At 40.8% G+C, this 21,660-nt stretch overlaps 2 protein-coding genes across 2 annotated transcripts in view; one reads left to right on the forward strand and one right to left on the reverse strand.

Moving 5' to 3' along the window:
- Positions 1-21,660, reverse strand: part of RSPH14 (radial spoke head 14 homolog) — a gene marked incomplete at both ends in the record, with an annotated part of 104,342 nt that overhangs the window by 34,276 nt on the left and 48,406 nt on the right. The window lies entirely within an intron of this gene.
- GNAZ (G protein subunit alpha z) overlaps positions 10,936-21,660 on the forward strand; it is a gene marked incomplete at both ends in the record, with an annotated part of 46,922 nt that continues 36,197 nt past the window's right edge. The window contains one exon of the mRNA XM_082324952.1: positions 10,936-11,658. Coding sequence (XP_082181078.1) covers positions 10,936-11,658 — 723 coding nt within the window. The remainder of the gene's footprint in view (positions 11,659-21,660) is intronic.

Genomic DNA, 21,660 nt, shown 5'->3' on the forward strand with positions numbered 1-21,660 from the left:
GATGATAAAAGCGAAGCAGTAACTCTAATGAAGACATAACCTACACTACTGTCATCACCTGAGGTGCCTACAAAACACTGAGTGGGCAGTGCGTTTTGTTTCTTGCTTTATTACAAATTTCTAAATGAGTCTGATGTTTGTATGTCCCTAAAGCAGATGCTATGTGTGCTGTTCCTCCTCGCCCTTGTCTAGCAGCCAGGATTTTCTGCACACCCACTGTTAGACCCACTGTAATATTCTGGTACTGTTTCATTCTTTATGGAAGCCTAAAGGTCACCTCTGAAATGACTGCTGTGGGAGATTCAGGTCTTAGTTAAATCACTGCGAAGGCCAGGCAGCTCCCTATGCAGTCACTGACAGTATTCTGGATTTTCAGCAACACAAGCCAGAATAGAACTGTTGTATTTTTGGCTCCATTCAAGAATCAGTCAGTATTATGTACTGGTTGTGTTGATGCTGCTTCTCACTGTTCTACACTAGTTTGTGGATGTTGCTAAAACAGGTCATGATTTAAATACCTACCAAGTATTCAGGTATTAATGCTTTATAGGGTTTATGTTTCCAACTTCCTGAAATAAGTGGAGTGCACACAGTTAAAAGAAAAATAACTAAGAGATTCTTGTATTCTCCTGTGGTCTGGATCTTAGCTGAGCTGGTGCGAACTTCAATGCCACTAAGATCAAAATCTATCTTTATTAAAGCAGGGGTTGAATGCTCAGTTTATAAGGAATACTTTTGTTTTCACTATGGGTTCTTACGTTTCCCTAAAACTTGGATCAAGTCTATATGCTAAATTTTGACTGGGTGATAGACTTAGCTAGTGGACTCCACTAGCTAGCATAACTTTTATTTCCATACTGCTAAAGTATGTTGGATGCTTTCCAAACCGTAGACAAAGATGTGATGTTTAAACCTATGACTATAATATCTCACTGCAGAAAATCTATTCAGTTACATCTAGATTACATACTGATAGGTCTATGACTACGTGTAATAGCAGCAAGTTCATTTTCTTTGGGTTCTCCACTATTTCCCTGTAAAACTTCCTTCGGCCATGTACCCCTAGGTGGCAGTTCTAATAGCTGAGCTCAGGCTTTACGCCACAGATCTGAGTATTTCTGTAAAATCACAGTGAGAATCGGCAGACGAGAACGTAACGGACCTACCAGCTATCTTTCTGGGAAGTCTGCTGGAAGCAGTTGCCTGTTGGGCTGGTAACAGTCAGTGCTGGTGGTAACACGGAGCTCATGGTACGGCACTTGTTCTGGTCAATGTCCTTCTCGTCCTCTGCGCTGGACTGAGGATTTCTGAATTGATTTTTTTGTTTGTTTGTTTGTTTATCGTTGTCCTTATACCTTCTTTGGTAACCTTGATTATCCCTAACATGCACACATACCTGCCTAGGTGTATGTGATGTTTTGGTTTATAATGACTTGATTTGACTTTCCTTTAAGAGCCCCTTCCTTACTCAGCAGCTTCTGTTCTTCTGTGTTGGTTATTGTGTGTGTGGTCCTGGTCTGGATATGTAACGTGCTTTAGCTAGACCGTGCTATCAATATCAACTTCCTGACTGACTCTGTTGTTACTCTCATTTTGTTTTCTATTGCACAGATATTAATTAATTTCTTGGATCTCCCTTGGGAAGTTAGTGTAGAGGTCAGGCCCCTATTTCTTAAATAGAGGTCAAGATGGATCAAGTGAAAAAAGAAGACTTTTTCAATATTTGAATATATCGAGGCTGATTATACTTGAAAACTCAGTGCATTTCCTGATCACAAACAGTATCTCAAGTTGGACATCTAAGAAAAGAAAATCACAAGCAGAGATCATCTTTGAAAAGATGGGCTTAAGGGAGTTAATTAACATTACAAAGACCCACCATGACAAAGAGGGGTAGAATTCAGTAGTGTCCAGCCAAACATTCAGCTGATTAAATCATGACACTTCTTTCTTCACTCATCTGACTAACAGAATATGCATTTAACGGCTGTGATAAATAAACCACAGAAGACAACAGCTTTCTCTGCTATGTTCTCTTGTTCGATTATTAGATTTGGCCCGTCTTTTGTTTTGGATGGGATTATAGTGCCTTAACATGTAATTAAAAGTTTTGCCATAACTTGTACATACAGCTTCTGAGTACTTGAATATTCATCCTTAATATCTTTCTAAAATATCTTAAAATTTCGCCAATGATTTTTTTTTCAAACAAAACAATCTTAGTTCTATCACAAGAGGTCATATTGATATCTGTACAGCTCATCTGTCAAGTCGGAGCTTCGATCCAATAAAAAGGGTGAACGCCACCAAGAATAGGTTGTTACCCTACGTGTGGAAAGATAGAGGGAATATCGGGGATTTGCACAAATACTTGCAGGCAGAAAGCTCACGATCAGGTTTGGTAACTTTGGGTTATGCGTCTGGGTCTGGAGAGACAGGCGTTCTAGTGGACACGGATTGTTTCTGGTTTTCCTTAGTATAAAATCTTTTCTTTCCCTTTCTCCTGAGCCTCTAGACTAGCAAGTCCAATTACCCTTGCCTAGCAAGTGGTTTCTTGAAATGGTATCGTTCTCTACTTGAGCTAAAACTCTAAAATTTTTCAGTGTCTGTAGGTTAAACTTCCTGTGTCATGAGAATGGCAAATGCACATCCCCACCATAAAGCTCATCTTCTGTTGAATTTCACGTCCTTGGCTCAAAGTTTGAAGGTACAGCAGGATTTTAAATAAAAGTTCTCAATTTCTTTTAGCGTGGATGAAACAATTAATTTTTCCCCAAGTGCTCTGCTCAGAAGTGCCCAAGCCATTTTTTGTATGAAAAATTTCCCCAGACATTTATTTGGAGATAGATATCTGGTAGAGATATTTTTCAACATAAGTACTTTCCCAAGGCTTTAAGCAATGGAAAACATCAAAATAATATTGTCAGCACAGCAACAAAAAGTTGTACTACCAACTAAGAGATTGCATCAAGAAAAAAATTGATCTAGTCTTTTTCTTCCTCTGTCAGCTTTTTTCCTTCCTCTTCTTTCAGATGTCAATGATTGTCTAAAGAGAATGTTAGCAATGCCTGGGGCCACTGGTTTAAAACAACTTTATTCTGTAATAAATGCACTTTAATCACCATACATTAAACAGTAAACTAACTTGTGTGAAATTATTTCAACCTTGCATTTATACTGCATGCATGTCTGGGGCTCCTTCTGGCTGCTTTTCTGGATTCAAAAATCTGACCCAATTTCCCCATTCCTTATTTGCTTCAGTTCCTCTCAAAAAAACCCAAACCAAACCAAACTAAACCAAACCAAAACCAAAACCAACAAACAAAAAAAACCCAACCCAAAACCCCAACCCAAACCCCAAGTGATGCCTGCTTAATAGAACACTCGATTTCTTCCTCAGTGAACTACCTTGGGTATTTCCTGACATACCCTACTCCCTCATGTCTTTTTCTCTTTCGTTATTAGCGTAAGAAGTGATTGAAAGTTAAAACCTGCAAAAATAAGGTTTTGTTAAAGTACTGGAATCCTCTGTGGATGTGTATAATCATTAGAAACTGATTACATTAGGTTAGCTTACACTTGTGAGTCTTAGATGTGTGCTGTGCTACTTCTTGCTAGATGTGCTTGTATTTGCTTTTACGTGGGTAAGCGCTCAAACAGGCGGGTCCGGTACCTCTGAACTTCCAGGCAAGTAAAGAGAAAGAAGCAGCGATCAGAACGAATAAGCTGCGAAAGCATAGCTTGGGTAAGGTTTTGGTTTCTTCCTCTGGTCGTATATGTTCTGTGATACTGGATAGAATATCACTCCTGAATTAACCAAGATTGCTGGCAGCTGTAGCTAAAACTGCTGTGGAAAGTTTGCTGCAACCTTTCAAACTTCATTTTACTGTCTTAAATTAGGTACTACTGGGGAAAAATGATACGTATCATCTGGCTACTAGGATGGAAATACTGTAATGAGCTGAATAAGATTAGGCTCCTAAAGCTCTGTGTGTGCGGGCTGGTGGTGGTGAAGCTAATTTATTAGACTGCTGGTACCACTTGCCTTTGTGGCTGCAATGCCAACTGAATCCCTGCGGCTAGCAGCACGCTGTATGCCCAGCCTCTACATTGACTGTGATAGTGACAGCCATTGGCTTTATTCTCAGCCCAGGAGTCGGCTCCGTTCAAAAAAAACTCTTGGGGGGAACATCTTTCGAGGCCGATTCTGTAACTGTGCATTCCATGATAACGTGCCGGTAGCTAATGCAACAAGAGACAATACTCGGATCTTTCCTTCGGAAAATTTTTACAATTGAATTGTATTGTGGTGCCATTCTCCTTCCTCCCCCCTCCACTACTTGGGAACATGCTGAGAAAGGGGCTAAGTGTGTATGACTGCAAACCCACAGATCAGTTGGAGCAAGACAAAAGTGGTGGGTCGGGGCAAAGAGCAAGCCTAGATAGGAAACCAGCAATAATGACTCGTTTTCTTGGCTATAAAAGTATGGGTGAAGAACGTGCTAGTACTAAACAGCCTGCTCAGTTAAACGGGCTTCAAAAGATTTATATAATAAACCAGTGCAGAATTTTGCTCGAGTATCCTTCCCACTCCAAAAATGAACTTTTTGGTGTTACTTCCTTGATAACTGGAATAGATCACATTAGCTCAGGATTTGGGGCATGTTAATTTTATCCTGTGGGAAGAACTACCCATTTTAGTCATGACAAGATAGCTCATGTATATAATCATGTTTAACAAATATATTTTCTTAACATTTTGAGCAGCTTCAATTGCCAGTAGCAGGCAGATGTATTAGTTCAGATGCACATACGCAGTACAGTCTGGCTCCCCTGGGGTTTCCCCGGCTCAGGAAACACCGCTGTATGTGGCGATGTCCCGCTCCGCTGCGGAACGCACCTGCACTGGAGCTGATCGCCTCTGCGAGGCTTTAAACTGCAAGAGGGCAGATTTAGATTAGATCTGAGGAAGAAATTCTTCCCTACGAGGGTGGTGAGGAACAGGCTGCCCAGAGAAGCTGTGGGTGCCCCATCCCTGGAAGTGCTCAAGGCCCGGCTGGATGGGGCTTTGAGCACGCCGGTCTGGTGGAAGGTGTCCCTGCCATGGCAGGGGGCTGGAACCAGGTGGTCTTCAAGGTCCCTTCCAACCCAAACCTTTCTATGGTTCGTTCAAAGAATAAGATTCTTCTTTAAACAAAGTTTAGCGAGAAATGTGCGCGGTGAAAGGAAGGAATATGGCTTTCCATTAAAGTAACCGAGAAGACTTTTATCTAATCAGAAACTTACAGTCATGAAATAATTGCATTTTTAATATGAAATCTGACCTAAAACCCCTGAACAAATTCTAGACTGCCTTATTTTCCAAGAAAAAGTAAAACTGATGAGAGGAAGTTCATCTTTATGTAGCCAGGACAGTGAAATGTAGTAATATAATAGTTTGTAAAGTTATTCTTTTTCTGGGCTTTAAAAAGTAGCGACTGTGGCCGTGGAAGATGCTTTTCGGTGTACGTGGGAAAACTTACTTAAATAAATCAAACTTTCTTACTGTAGTGAGCTATCTGGAAATGGTATCTGCTACTCTGCTTTACAAAACAATAATGTAATCACCTCATTCTATTCCTACTTGAAATAGAGGGATCCAAATATCACTGCAATATATGCAATAGGAATGACTAGAAGCCAAAAAAATGGAAATTCAATAGTGTAGAACTCATTTACACAGTGTTTACATACTCCTGGTCTTCCTTACAATAAGGAGGTGCTACTCTATGCTTTTCTGCGTTAAACGTATTAATGAATGGCAAGCAGAACAGTTGATATGTAAAATAGTGTGGGATATGAATGATGCATCTGAATGTGTTGTGGAAATATGCAATAGGAAATACTCCACAGAACGTACAAGCTGTCTGAAAAGAATAATTTTTTCTTGAAAGTGTCTTTCTACCAAACTGTCTGTCATAAGCGATTGTTGGGGCCAATAACATAAAGTTTTAAAAAGATCTGCTTATCTTATATGGGCATAAAATCTCCAGATTTATCATAAGTACTGATGCACTTTGGAAGGAATATGTATCCTCTTGCTTCTTGTCTCTAGCAAGCCTCTCTTTTTTCAGGAAGAAACTTGAATAAAGAGAGGAGAGGGAGTCCCATAATATGTGCTGCTTGCAAAATTTTTCATCTTTAATCACAGAGATGTGTAGAAAATGTCACAAAGAATTCGACCGGTAGTCTTACCAGTGACGTGAAAATGAAGCCTCTGATGATGAGGACTTAAAGGAAAACCAGTTTTAAGTATTCTGAACATGTCCGAATAAGCATGATTAATGGCACCAACTCTAATTTTTATATAATTAAAATAAGAATTTGGCCTCATCCCTAATACAGTAATTTCATTCTCTCTGTGTGGCTGGAAAGTTACTGTTCATTAAGAAACAGCTCCCTCAACTCTTATTTTTCATCTTCTATGACCATTGGGAAAAGCCAATTCTTTGAAGAAAGTACAATTCCTCATTTTGGCTGGTTTTCCTTTCCACATCTTTGATGCATTAGAGTAAGTGAAGTTGTGCTAATTACCATTCTATCAATGTGTACGCTATTATTTAATTTTCTGCTGATTAATCTGTTCTTCATGTGCAAATCTCCTTCTGATGTGCAAAGGGAAGTAAGATAAATACAGCTGATGTCAAGACTCTCTTGTAGAACTTTAGACCGGGTAATAGCAATACACAGTGCGTTTGGGGCACAGGATTCAGATATCTTTAAATTTAAGGTACCCCAAATGCTTACATTACAAGCCTGCTCATACGCTACAGTCCAGACGGGCAAAGACGTCAGGTACGTGCTCCAGACTGTCACGGAGAGGTGACTTGATGTGCCGCCTAGATAACTAGTTTGGAACAACGGAGAAGACTGGCACGGCTAGTTTCTGGAGCTGCTTGCTGTAGAAGTCCTGTTCTAGTTAATGAATTGCATGCACGTGGATTTGGGATGGATATACAGGCAGGGGTTAGAGCACAGTGATTAAAAGAACGTAGTGAGAAGGCAGGTTTAAATAGGAGCAAGAAAGAAGAGGGGGAAGTTGCAACCCTGTATAGGAGATTTTCAGAGCTGAGTAAAAGCTGCCGTTGTGAGAAGGTGTATGTTAATGGTGTTCTGGCAGTCTAAGGAAAGGCGGGAATGAGTGGGATATCGAAGCACATTTTAATCAGTATACTTCATATACTGGTTTTTTGAGTGTTCACTTTTTTGTGGTCGCAGTTGCAGTTGTGGAATTTTGCAATTGTTTGTCCCAATCACCTGTTCATCTTCTCCAGCTAAACGATAATGCTCTCCTCAATACACCAGAACCAACCCTGCCCTATACTGACTCATCCTGGTAGTCGTGAATTTTGTCCAGGTCCACATTGGTTCAACTCTGTATCTCCCGTAAGCAGGGTTAGAGTTAGGAAGGGATTTAAAGTATAGAATCAGTAAAAGTATTTAAGAGTGAGTGACTGCAAGTTGAACTGTCCCAGGCTAACATCCCAGGAAACGTCAGGAACAAATAGGTAAAACTGTCATCCGTTGACTCTGTCCAGCCTCTATACCCTTTTCTCTGATGCGAAGGGATTAACAATGATTGCCATAACTGTTTGTCCTTCCACACATGCACGTTTCACATTTATGTATTGGAAACTGCTGAAAAGGGATCCAGTGTGTTACAAGAACCTGGCCAAGATGCTGTTACAGAACCGTAGACCCCCAAGATGCGTACCAGCGGGGACTTGGATCTGAAAGCACACGCATAAACTCTACCTTTCCACTTGTCAGCCCATCGTAAATTAGAAGAGAGCTGTAAGTGACCTGAAACATGTTCGGAGAGAACGCTATACAGAAACTAAGATTAGGATAGCCCACTGTGACAAAAATTTAATATACAAATAACAGAATAGTAATATCTCTTGCTAAACAGAATTCTGCCACCTGAGGAATGAAATCCTAGATCTCCAGTTTACTTCCCCCTTTGACCCCTCCCAAGTAAATGTTCTAAAAACGATGTTTTTTCATGTAAATGTGAGATGCTAAGAAACTTTAAAAGCTGATCTTTAACCATATAAACCTTCTTCAGTACTGCAGCGGATGTAATTGTCCTTATCTATGTCTGTTAAGTCCCCGCCTCAAAGTTTTTACGCTGTGCTGTATCTCAGTCAACATTATTTAAAGGTTAGCTAAAGCTATGATTTGACATAATTAATTTCTACTATGGTGACAGCTACTGGGAGGGTGAAGCAAGATCTCGCTGAAATCCCTGGCTGCTCATGACTTTTGGCAAGAAAAAACAAGAGTTGAAATTCTCAACAATAAAACAGCATCTTACAACACATGTACTATTAGATGTATATGCATTTATAAATGCATGTTACACATTAAAATAGAAGTCATGTAAAATTAAGTTCATATTTCTCATCCAGAGCAGTGTGACCAAGTCAGAACAGGACCCACCCCACCCTGCTATGTAAGTGATCTTTATCATATGATGTAGGTGATGTGGGGAAAGGAAAAACACATACTGGTAAATCCAGTGCTCCATTTCAAATCCTTAATTACAGACTGCTATTTTGGACTGCTGAACTCTCTTTTGTCCATTAAAATTTCTGCTGTGATGCTTAAGAAAGAGAGAAAGCAAAGTACATGAGGTTGCAAGTAGTTGTAGTTCAATTTCTTTTCTCACAAAAGCCAGAGGTTCAACATCTGGCTTGGATCATTTACGGCCTCAAGTTGCGCCGGGGGAAGTTTAGGTTGGATATTAGGAAAAACTTCTTCCCCGAAAGGGCTGTCAGGCATTGGAACAGGCTGCCCAGGGAAGTGGTTGAGTCCCCATCCCTGGAGGTATTTAAAAGCCGGGGAGATGTGGTGCTTAGGGACATGGTTTAGTGGTGGCCTTGGCAGCGCTGGGTTAATGGTTGGACTCAATGATCTTAAGGGTCTTTTCCAACCTTAACAATTCTATGATTGTATGATTCTGTCCCTCTCCTAGGAGTGTGGAACCATCCTCTTCAATATGTATTTTAATGCTTTGTCACCTACACTGAAACGCTAGTAAGTTCATACAGGAAAAACTTCCAAAGACTTCTAGAGCAACTTTGAAAATGGAATTTGGGAGACTTGGTCTTAATAAAATGTAGTAGAAGTTATATTTCTTTAGTAGGCTCTGAAACTTTTCTTAAGCCTAGCTCTGAGGGTGTCTCAGTGGCACGTAGTTTTGTTTGTAAAAATACTTGCTGAAGACCCTCTAGACAGAAGTATAGGGGCCAGAGTGGGCTGGGGCCAGCAGGCGATGAGGAAGCCGTGACACCTGCGATCCTGCTGCCCGCTGCGCTCTGAGCTCAGTGGGAGCAGCAAGCCCTTCCTAGGCCGGAGGCAAGGGACGGCCCCTCAGCTGTTAGTAACGTGTTTTCCCTCTCGGAGGTAGCGGCCTCCTGCTGCTGCCTTCTGCAGAGTTCCGACTAGTAGGCTTAACCCTAATCTGGGAAAGAATAATTGCTCTAACAGTCACTGAAAAGCTGTCAGCCCTTGTTTGGGACGGCATTGCCTGTGCTTTTTGTACAAATGCTCGCCTTCTAGTCACTGTGCACTTCTAGTGCATCTCAGACTTTCCTGTATTAAAAATGGAAGAGAAGAGGCTTAATAACACCTAGCTTGGCTACGGAAAGAACCTTACAAAGTTTGTTGTAGTAGTGCATCACTTCACTGATGAAGCAGGATGCAGGTAGTACGTTTAACAGGACTGTTCTCCAAGGGGAACGAAGATCTGTTACCGTATTCTGCAAAGATCAGTAATTCTCCCTTTTACAAAATCATGGAGCAAAGTTAATCACCTCCCTTTGCTTTCCAGTTTAGTTATTTAAATGTTCAGTGCAAACAGAAAAGATGAAAGAAAACTCAGGAGGACATCTGTCTGAGTACAAGATATTGATATAAATAGAGACTGGGAAAAGTAGTTGTGAGTCTGGTTTGTTTTCTGCTTCAGGAAAACCAGTCAGAACAGGACTGTGCCGGAAAAGCACGGCCATAAGCTCTTGCTGAGGGAGAAACTGGGGCGCAGCTCAGCACTGTTTGTTTTCATGTAGGTTTCGACAATAAAACACAGAAGGCTGAAAGGGAGATTTGATTTACTATTGTTCAGAAACCACATTTGCTTAGGTCTGCAAGCTTCAGCTGTCCCTATGTTTTTGCTAGGGTTTTAGGTTTTTGCTTTTCTTTACATATTTTTCCATCTGTATTTTCTGTTTGGGATAATCAAAGGTTTCGAAGTCTAGAAGAGGAGGAGAAAGTGAGTGGTTTGCAGCAAGGGAGTGGAGCCGCTCATTTCATTCATTTCTCTTCTCATTGTTTGGCAGGTGGAAAGCACAGATTTACAGAGCTGCACTGGATCAGCTGAAGAAGTGGGGGGAGAGAAACAAAACAAGTACAGCACCATCGGAAAGAGCTTCAGCTTCATCTAGCAGCATCACCACAGCAACCAGAAAATACAATTGAAAGACAAGAGCTAGAGCAGAGAAGGTAAAAGCGTGGCTCCTTACCTTTGGACAGAAGGCAGCAAAATAATTATGCAGCACAGAAAAGAGTATTTGATGGATCTAGCCAAACTGTGGCAAAGGGAAGCGTCCCTTCATTAACAGGAATGTGCCACCGCTTATGCACTGGAAAGGGGAGTGCCATGAGATCTACTGAAGAGACTATTTCTGTGGTTGCCTATCTACATGTGTTTGCACCCCTGCTGGGACTGAATTAGGTGGTACAGACATCTTGGACCATCAGGTATTGGATAGCGACTTTTTCTTCATTCAAGGTGTACCTGGCACGAGAACTGAAAGACACCGCAGATCTTTTTCAGAGACACACACAGAGTGAGACAATCTCCAGCCTTTCCCTTCTGTAACTGCCTGCTATACCATGGGATGTCGGCAAAGCTCTGAGGAGAAAGAGGCAGCGCGGCGGTCCCGTAGGATTGACCGCCACCTGCGCTCTGAAAGTCAGCGACAACGAAGAGAGATTAAGCTCCTTCTCCTGGGCACCAGCAATTCTGGGAAGAGTACTATTGTAAAGCAGATGAAAATCATTCACAGTGGTGGCTTTAACTTGGAGGCTTGCAAGGAATACAAACCTCTGATTATCTATAATGCAATTGACTCCCTCACACGGATCATTCGGGCTCTAGCCACCCTTAAGATAGAATTTCACAATCCTGACCGAGCATATGATGCTGTGCAGCTTTTTGCCCTGACAGGCCCAGCTGAGAGCAAAGGTGAGATTACCCCTGAGCTGCTGGGAGTCATGAAACGGCTCTGGGCAGACCCCGGGGTGCAGGAGTGTTTTTGCCGCTCCAATGAGTACCACCTAGAGGATAATGCTGCCTACTACTTAAATGACCTAGAAAGGATTGCGGCACTGGACTACATCCCTACGGTGGAAGATATTCTGCGTTCTCGGGACATGACCACAGGGATTGTAGAAAATAAGTTCACCTTCAAAGAGCTGACTTTCAAAATGGTGGACGTGGGGGGACAGAGATCGGAACGCAAAAAATGGATCCACTGTTTTGAGGGGGTTACAGCAATAATTTTCTGTGTGGAGCTGAGTGGATATGACTTGAAGCTGTACGAAGATAACCAAACAGTAAGTGCACCTCCTGCTCCTTGTTCTCTCTCCGCCTCCTCCTTTCCCCATCCCCAGCGCCGGGCCGTTCCTTCTCCCCCACCTCCCTGCGCTCCCAAGGCCGTAAGCCCCGAGTTCCCGGCCCCAGGTCTGATTTCCTTCCCCAATCTGTAGTAAAAAGCCAGAAGCTGCGATTCCTTTATTTGGATAGTTTTCCCCACTGGGCAGGTTTGTTTGTTTGTTTATTTATTTATGTAATGTTACTTTGGGGAAATGGAGGTGCTCTTCACATGACAGCACCTTTTTTTTTTTTTTTGGTGCTTTTTTGCTAGGTGTTTACCTGGTTAAGTGTTACTCCAAGCATCGCTTAATAAGGTAGACAGTAGCGACATCCTGGTGTACAGGGATGGTTAATTTGGACACCATGTTTTGCAAGTCCTGGGAAATTTTGAAGCTAAAATAGTAATAAATAACAGGGGTGTTTTCCTCCAGATTTTCAATCGGAATTTGGGATTAAATTAATTTAAAATAATAAATCAGATATAATTTTTAATTAGTATGGAACTTTTAAATCTAAAATTTTCTTTGACTGTTTTTGTTTATATGGCTGATTTTCCTTGTTCAATGAAGAACTATTCCTGTTTAATTCCCTTTAATACTATTAGTTTCTGGTTTTCACAGCACGCAAATACAGTAACTATGGAAAAACATGTGAACACTTACACATATGCGACTGTGTTTGCTATCACATTCAGCTTGCCCGAGTTAACCTTTATAGGGCTTTATTTGAACTTACTTTTTGACAGCCTTGTAAAATGTGACGCTTAAGAGATGGGAGTTTGTGGGCAGGAACACATAATGATTCGATCATCTAGTGGTTCCTAAACATGCTGTGTTTATGTTGGAAAAAAGCTGCCTTTCAGGAAGAATTAAAATCTATACTGTAAAATCAGAAAGTTAACCTTAAAATGCTTCTGCTTCTCTTGTACTCCCTTACACATCTTCGGCTGGTTTTACGTTTTGGAAAGCTTGTTCACCAGTATCGGTTCCTGGAGTACTCCAGAACACCAGAATCCTTGCGCTTTTACAGCAGGTGCGCTGCACGAGTGGTGGTGGGGAGGAAGATTTTCCAATAACTTTTTATGTGATGTTTCCAATCGAAGTGGATCTCAGTAAGTTTACAGAAGGGGATCTTTCAGCCAGGTCTAATGATCTGGTTTTGGCAGTCCTCTGTGGAAGAGGGTTACTAATCAGCCTTAACTGTTGTTCCTTATCAGACACCCTCCCTTTATGTGTAGCACACACATCTATATTAAAGGCTCTTTACGGGGTATCTGAAGTCAACTGTAGCATACTGCACGTGTATGTGTAAGAGCTGTATCATCTGTGTGACATCCCCTAGTGCTTGTATGGGTGGGACACCACTTCCCATGCAGCCGTCTCTTTCCTTTTTGCCCTAAAATAATAATTGCAAAGAACCCTTGAAACTCGCAACAGATTACCAACTCACATGGAGTTCTCTAAAACGGTAAGGTGGGGGAACAGGTTGGGAGAACGGAGAATTTCCTCCACAAACAGACTGGGTGGAAGGGAGTACTGAAGCGCTACGTAAGCTGTCTGTCGCAGTGCAGATCCCTCTGTTGTGAGTTTTCTCTACCCTGAAAAGCTTCAGTCCCCTGGCCTGGAGAAGGGGCCAACTGTGACCTTCTTCACTGTTGTTTATTTTGTACTGGACTTGTGTAACGTCAACACAGTTGCATACCTGATTTTTTTCATTGAAAATTGTTTATCGAAAGCTCCTGTGCTCTTTAAGGATGCCAACTACATGGTCATGGCTTTGATAATGACTGGAATAACTGCAGTGGCTTTAATGTCTAAATGTGAAAGCCTCCCAAAATGTGTGCATATTTTATTTAACACGTACTGTTCACCAGATCCCTGAGGCAAGGTGAACTATATCAGTACCTGAAACAACTTCATGCCTTCTATCTAGTCCGCTGTTTATGCAGTATCACTTATCATAGAATCGTGGTACAGATTCAAATATTGTCAAGTGACCTAGGGGATTCCACAGTTCTGGTGACAGAATTTACAGCAATTGAGGTGGAGAAACTCCATGAGACGGAAGTGGTTAAAGAAAGGAATTCCATAGGTGATACTTCTGACCTGTTTTCCAGAGTTTGTAGCGGAGGTTGACAGCAGTCACTGAGGCAGAGCTGGAGGAAGATGCTAATATTTCCTTCCAAGCCATATGAAAGAAACACACACCAGCCAAAACCTGTAGAGCAACGCTCCACAGAAATCTCACCCTTGGCTTTTTGTTTGCTTGTTTGTTTTTGCTGCCATGTCTCTCCGTAAAGTCTTGTCTGTTCAAGTTCTGGGTTCTGCAACCAACTCCTTCCCTCCAAACCACCATAAGATGAGATCATCGCCAAAGAAAACGGGTGAAACTCTTCCCTGCGCATCCCGTGCACGTAGGAAAGGGGTTCTTTACGCATCACTTTATACAATCTCTTATCACTACTGGTACCCTGATGTGAAATTATTTCAACGCGTTTGTACTTTTAATTCCTTTGCCAGTATTTTTGGTTGCCAATACAGTTTCTTTACAAAGATTTCTCTTATTAGAAGGGAGCTAAGTGATAAGTTTGAGAAGCAATTATACTTAGGTTTGAACCAAGACTACAAAATAGTTTCCAAAAATATTCCCTTGGTTTTACAAGCTTGCCTTATACGGTTGAATCCCTTTTGTGTGCACTTTCTATGATTCTTCAAGGGAAAAAAACCTTATGGTCAAGAACACTCACCTAAGCTGGATTTTGATAAAACTTTTCAGAAATACTTGAATTTTACTACAAATGAAATACGCATTATGAGTACTGAATCTTTTACAAAGATTTTTCTTATTAGAAGGCAGCTAAGGGACACGTTTGAGAAGCAATTTTACTAGGTCACGAGAAATATCAGACCAGAGAAATTTATTTAAGGGGAGGGAAAAAAAAAAGATTGTTACCCAATTTTTAGTAGCTTTGTCGGGTTTGTCTAGATCTTTCTGTCGTGCCTCCATCATTGTCCCCAGGTGTCTGAGGCTGTTCTACAAGTATGGAATTCTCCCTTCAATGATTTTTGCAAAGATAGGGTATTTCCAATAATCCTTGTTGGCACTGTTTGAATTGGCCCTTTTTTGTTGGTATAGCTTACCACATATATAATATTTCCCTATTCTTATCTTCTGTAGTGATTTTACAGCTTATCCACTGTGCTTCCATTTTCTTCTCCGTACTACACTAACTGATTCACCATTCGCTGTCCTACACGTGGATTTATGCTTCGGTGTCTGGAGATTCCTGACTTGGCATTAGTGCCTTCCTGTTGTAACAGATTTCTGTATCTGATTTTTATTTAGTAACCTCCTCTTGACACGAGAGAAGCATTGCCCCTAATTCTTCCTCTTCGTTTCCAGAGACATTAGGCAAAGCATCTCTTATTGTCATCTAGACCCTGACTAGGAGTTAGTTGGTTTCTTGCAATTCTTTAGACTTTTCCTGCCTTGCTCTTCAGATCTAAAAATCAAAAAGAAGTAGCCCAAAGGGAAAAAATTCAATATACTCTGAAAAATCCTTATGGATGTTGATTTTGATTCCCATATCTAGAATCAAATGAAGTGTCTGGGTTCCTTCAGAGTGACACTGAAGCCCGCTTTTACGTAGTGTTTTAACAGCCTGGAGGGCTAATCTCCGATCGCCTCTTTTTATCCCTTTTCTACAACCTGATGTTCCTTGCTGCTCCTGCTTATAGAGGGTACTCAACATTGAAACGCAGGCTTTTATCATCCCTCAGCTTCCATGTGCATGCAACCACTATCCAAGTATTTGCCCATCTATAAAATTAAATTCTGCAGACATATTTTTATGATCTGTAGAGAAATTAGAACACAGATCAAATATGTGATAAGTCATCTTCCTGAAACTCCTAGTTATGTGGCAAAAAGGAGAGGGACACTAATTGTGTTTCAGAGGGAACCCGACTGTATAATCATAAAGAACACGTTACCTTTGGCCCATCTTTCTTTGGCTGTTATGCTTTATCCAAACATACCTCCATAATTTTACTGGCTAGAGGTGGCATGTTCCAGGTATGCCGAATGCACAGTCCAGTGTTACACAGCTCTGACAGCTCAACTATGAGAAGTACCTACAGCGGTAGGTGTGACTGCAACGCTGCGACTGCCGCTCATGAAAAAAGCCCTACGAATAATAGTGTTGCTGAGTCTAAAATGCTTCCTGGTGTAGTATCTATGGTGAAGGGAACTATTAAATAGTTAAATAAAACTAGTCCACTGCCAAACATAACTTACTGCTTGACGGAGCGTGTAAGAATCTGGCTGATTCATAAACTGTGAAAGCTGAGCGAATGATCTATATGAGTGTGATAGCTTCCGTGCTTCCTGTTGACAGCAGTGGATAAATGCTATGCATGAGCTCTGTCTTTACAGAAGATGCATTAAAATAATGATTGACAAATACGGTAAAAATTGAGGGGAAATAGGAGCTAGTTCTGCACACTGGTAGGTCCTGAACATAGCTAACTCGCGAGGTGTGTTCAGGGCGCGAGTTCTGTAGTGACACCAACGTGCAGAAGGGAGAACAAAAATAAGGCCCAAACTATCAGTTGCCTGCACAGTTTTTCCTTTGTGTGTAATTTTAAGAGATAAAATAAATTAAACTTTATACTGCCTGGAAACAAACGAGAGAAGGGAAAGACAGAATTTTTCTGGGGCTTTTGTCTTTCTCCTGCTATGCTTTATTCTGGGTAGCATCACTTGCAGACACAAAATCACCTGAGTTAACAGTTTGTAATCTGACCAAACCAATATTTTGACCTGTCTGTTCAACGTAGGTGATATTTAGCCGCTTATGTGATATTTGCTTGCTTAGAGCAAGATAGTGAAAACTATAATTGTTCACTTTTTTTCTCCACCTCGTGCACTTTCCTCTGTCACTCTCTATAACAATATTTTTCCTGCTTATCTAGGGCTATCTGCAAACGCGATCTGTCTGGTTTCATTTCCACAATGTCTTACGTGGTTTTTTTTCTACCTAACATGTAATAAATGGAGCTTTATCTTCCCATGCACATAGTTAGTATGACTCAACTAGGTAACGGCTGCCTCTTGTTTTGACACAGTTGCCAAACTGGCTTGTACAATACCTTTGGAATGCTATTGATTTATCATAAGATTATTATTCCTGCCCAGCACTCCGAGAAGGTTGCGTTAGATTTTTATATCCCCATGCTGATTTCTTCCCTAGTATATCAAATAAATTACTTGTCTTAGTTTTCAAGGTCCTTAGCAGCTGATTGACCCATTCTATCTTTTATTACATATCAAGATGTCATCTCTGGCCTTTGATAATGTTAAATTATCAAGTGATCTCTTTTTTTATTTTGCCTTCTTACATGTTGCATCCTGCAGTTAGCAGAGTTTCCTGTTAGCATCGAAGCATCTCATTTTTATTTAAATTTCTCCTTAAATTAACGTGTGCTAGAGAACATTAAATAATCTGTGCTCTCTCATGCCTCTCGCCCTTAAACGGAGCCTCGCGGTTTCTCTGCAGCTCTCCCCACCTGTACGCGCTCAGGGTTGTGTTTCGTGCCTGCTAGGCCTTCTGAGAGAGAGTTTCCAGTTTTCTGCTACCGTGTGTAGCTGCAACGGGCTTCTAGGCCATTAGAAGGAGTCTTCAAAGATGCAGTAATAAAGTAAATAATGAAATGAGTGAAACACGAAGGTATGATTGAGAATTCCCGAGGTCAGCTGTTGCAAGAGATTCACATGGTGCGGGAGATGCCAAGTAAAGGTTGTACGCATCTGCTTTTTCTAAAAATGACACTAGTTCAATCATTTTCTAAATATGAATGTTAAAGCAAAACTGCTTGCAGATAACTTAGTTTTAGATAATTTTTATTCTCTTTCTTACAGCCATTGCAAGTGAATGGGAAAAATGAAATTCTCGGCTTTTTTGAGGCTTTGTTTTAGTATAGCATCTTGTTCAAAGGAAGATGCAGATGAAAAGGACAAAATACAGCAACAAACAGTTCAGACTGCAGTGGGCCTCACGCAAAACAAATCACTGGGGTCATAACGGAACCTCTCGATTATCTAATAGTAATTCACCTGGAAAGCCCTCTGCCGTATGCTAATCGTGGGAATTTCGAACAGAAATTCTGTTTCTGCCAGGAAATTTTTTATCAAGTAAACAATTTTTAACTTTTTTTTTCTGAAACCAAATACTTAAGGAGCTTATTTGCCTCTCCTGATACTTCAGCTTTTTGAGAGTACAGTGTATTAAAACTCTTTTCTGGCATGCAGCTATTTTCCTGCAATACTACTACTAACAGCCAGGATAGAGGGGAAATTGCGATACATGTTCCACATAGCCCTCTTAGCACCTCTTATTCTCAGGGGTAAAAAACCATATCAGCAACCACCTTTCTGACAAACTAAGTCTCTTGGGAATCTGAGGAAAGGATTGACCTAAACCGTTCGGGTGCTCTCACTTTCCACGAAGCCTTTCCGTTTCAAGGTATTTCATAGCGAACTTTGTGTGGGAGCAAAGCCTGGATGACTTCAGCATTCATGTCTGTAATCTTTCAGCGCTGCAAATGGAATTCTAGCCTTGCCTTTTTTCACTTAAGAAATTAATGTATATGTTCCCTTACCAAAGTTTAATTTTATATAGTGATATATTAAGATTCCAGCCTGAAGACTTTTATTGAAGCATGTATCTTCTAAAATATGTAAGTATCAGTAAAATATACGTAAAAGAGAATGATCAATCAACTCCCAATTTGCAATTCTCTTTACTATATATTATTTCAAGTCTGAAGGTTTATTTTTGGTTACATCGCTCACTGTAGTTGTATGCGTCTGATACGGATAGCCTTACAGAGAACACATGAGACAGCAATTCTCTGTATGTTGGACTTGTTGCCATACCCTCACCTTTATATTTCATGGAACTTCAGATACTAACAGTAACTTTATATGTAAACTATTCTGGCTATATGTTCACTAAATTACTTCCTTTAATTGAAAAAAAAAGTTCACAAATATGATTATGCATTACGCTGTGGAATATAAAAAATACACTCCTTCTAATGACATGGTTTGATTGGATGAAGATGCCACTATCAGATTGTAAAGGCCTGAGAAGTGTTGCTGTGAGGCTTATCTATTTAATGTGGATAAGACTAATTCCAAAGACAAAGCTGTATTTAAACCTGAAGATAAATAAGTATTTTTATCACTGTAGAGCAGTTTAATTCAAGGAAATTCAGAGAGACAACAACAGGAAGATTTTTACCTATTTTGGAAAAATATGGCATGAAGGTAATGCTTTATCACTGCAGCATTCCTGCAACGGCCCTACTGAGTAGTATTCATCTACTTTGGCGTCTGATGTTGGTTGTCAGCCTTGCGCCTGACTTAGGTGACTAAATTTCCCCGCGTGTTTAGGTAACTGCAGGGGATGGCTCGCCCCCCCCTAAGACAAATGCCTGAAAGATGACACAGAAAATAGGCTTCTTGGACATTTAAACTTCAGAGGAACAACTATCCATCGTACATCATTCGATACAAAGTTGAAAATAACTTTTTAACAACACTGGACCTTAATGAGACCATTACTGAGACCGTTACTGAGCAATGTGGTTAATTTACTGGGTGCATTAGCTTTTCCAGTTATTAACATCACAGAAACATGCAAAAAGTATTTTCTGTGCTTAGAGAAAACAATGACCAAAACATGCATTAAGAGAGCATTTTATGATCAAAATTATTTTTTAAAAAATACTATTAGGTAATTGTCAAGAAATGGTTTGTAATCGGTGTTAGGTATAAATATTTTACCAACTAAAAATATGTGTGTATTCTGAGATTCCCTGCTATGCAAAAATACATGGACATACATTTCAAGCATGAGTGCTCAGAAATATTTCTGCTGAGAAAAACTTAAGATTATACTTCCTGAATTAAAGTGAAAATTTGGGGAAATTCATTAGATTCTCTGAAACTTAATGCATGGGAAGCAGAGTGGCATAGTTCAGGCAACTGCAGTTTCCAGTCAGTTTTTGCTTCTGTTTGAGAACAGAATTTCTTATGCAAACTTTACAATAAACGAAACGTAACTCTTAAAAGACATACTACGAGAAACATTAATGATATATACGTAGTTTGGAAATTCACCCGACTGTATCGTAAGGAGCCAAGATCCCTCCGAAGCCCAGTGCCAGGAACAGACTAATGAGGGTTATGTTCAGAACGCTTCTAGAATCCATCAGGTGGGCAGAGAAGGGTTGATATCACCTCTCGTAATACTGTATGTTGTCTGCTTGATAGTCACAGGGAACTGGAACATGTCAGTACAAAAGAGAAAAAGGAAGAAAAATTCTGTCTTGGTCTGGAAAAGCAGCTACTTTGGGTTATTTATGTACCTGTGCTGAACAAAGAGGCAGATAAAAGCTGGGGGGGCTCTGTGTGGCGTGCCGGCACTGGAGAGAGCGGGGCCCAACCAGCCTCACAAAGTAGCAGAGCGGCGGGGAGAAAGGAGGAGGATCCTTGCTGTGAGCACAGCTTCCGAGTGAGTTTTGGTGGCGGTGGATTTTTCAGAACTGTGTTCCGTTATTACAAATCTGTATTTTAGGTAAATATATTCTTCTGTAATTTCCCCCCCTTAGTAATACAAGTGTAATTCGGCATACACTTGAGCTTTCTGCACTGTTGGGATGGCAATCCAGCCCCCCCGGATATTAGAACACTTCTTCAGGATGTGTTCCCAATACAGATTTTTCAGTGTATCCAAAATCCTCCCTGACTCAGAAGATAGCTGGTTTTGTTTGAGAACATAAAAAACATAACTACTGGGGATTTATTCACGTGCCTTCTTCCTAATGTGCAAACTTAAAAGGAGACTCCCTAGCTTAGAAGAACCGAGCCATCAGACACAGCTCTTCTGCTTGTGAATGCAGAAAGACACTGTGTCCTGAAATGGAGGCCAGCAGAATTTTTCTGGTGGCTGTTATTTGGTGGAGTTGCTACCTTACTGCTTAGAAAGCAAGAAAACAGAAGGTTGGTCTGAGATTTTACTCCTGAAATGCCAGAGCACTCGTCGTTCTTGCTGGCTAGTGAGCAAATCCCTCCTATAACGTTCATTTCCTAAAATTATCTAGTTTGGAAATTGGTAGCAGAAGAACTCGTAGAACATTTGACAAGCTTTAGTGAAGAAAATTGTGTGGCATGAAACAAGAAAATAGGAAGTGGTCTTGAATGCCAGAAGCCCTACAAGGTTTGACAGGATTAGTAACAAAGAAAAACCAAAACGGTTAGATAGCGCAGCAGGCACAATCATATACGAAATCTAAAAATACTAAGTACCCGTTTTTGAAAAGCATTACAAGGTGAATAGCAAATACTTAATCTCTTGAAGGTACTACTACTAACATCACGTTACTTGCAATCGCGTTCAAAATAATTTTCAAGAATAGCTTTTGTTGTTAGTCTGATGCATGCACAGGTCAGAAACCTGGGAGAAACTAGTTACTTAGCCTAGTATATGCAGACACATGAAAAAATACATAGCGGGAATAAATATGGTTCTTGCAAAGGAAAGTCATACCTTCTGAAGGTGGTAACTGTGTGTGAAGGGGATGGGTGGGTTGGTTGGTGGTTTGGTGGGTGGTTTTGGTTTTTTTGTTTGTGTGTGTGTGTGTGTTTGTTTTTTAAGGAATGGGGGAGTATGCAGGGAGATGAATCCAGATGCTGAAACTGTTTTACTTTGGCAAAAGGATTTTGACAAAGACTCTTTCTGAGAGAAGCTAGGCTGCTGCGGCTTCCCCTGCCGCAACGGGGAGGGCTGGTCCGAACGAACAGCTGATGGGAGGAGGAGGAGGAGGAGGAGGAGGCTCTGATGGACAACTCGTCCAGCAGAGGAGCAGTAGATGCGCAGCACCTTACACTGTTTAATG

Source organism: Platalea leucorodia (genome assembly GCF_965183815.1).
Source record: "Platalea leucorodia genome assembly, chromosome: 12".
NCBI lineage: Eukaryota > Metazoa > Chordata > Aves > Pelecaniformes > Threskiornithidae > Platalea > Platalea leucorodia.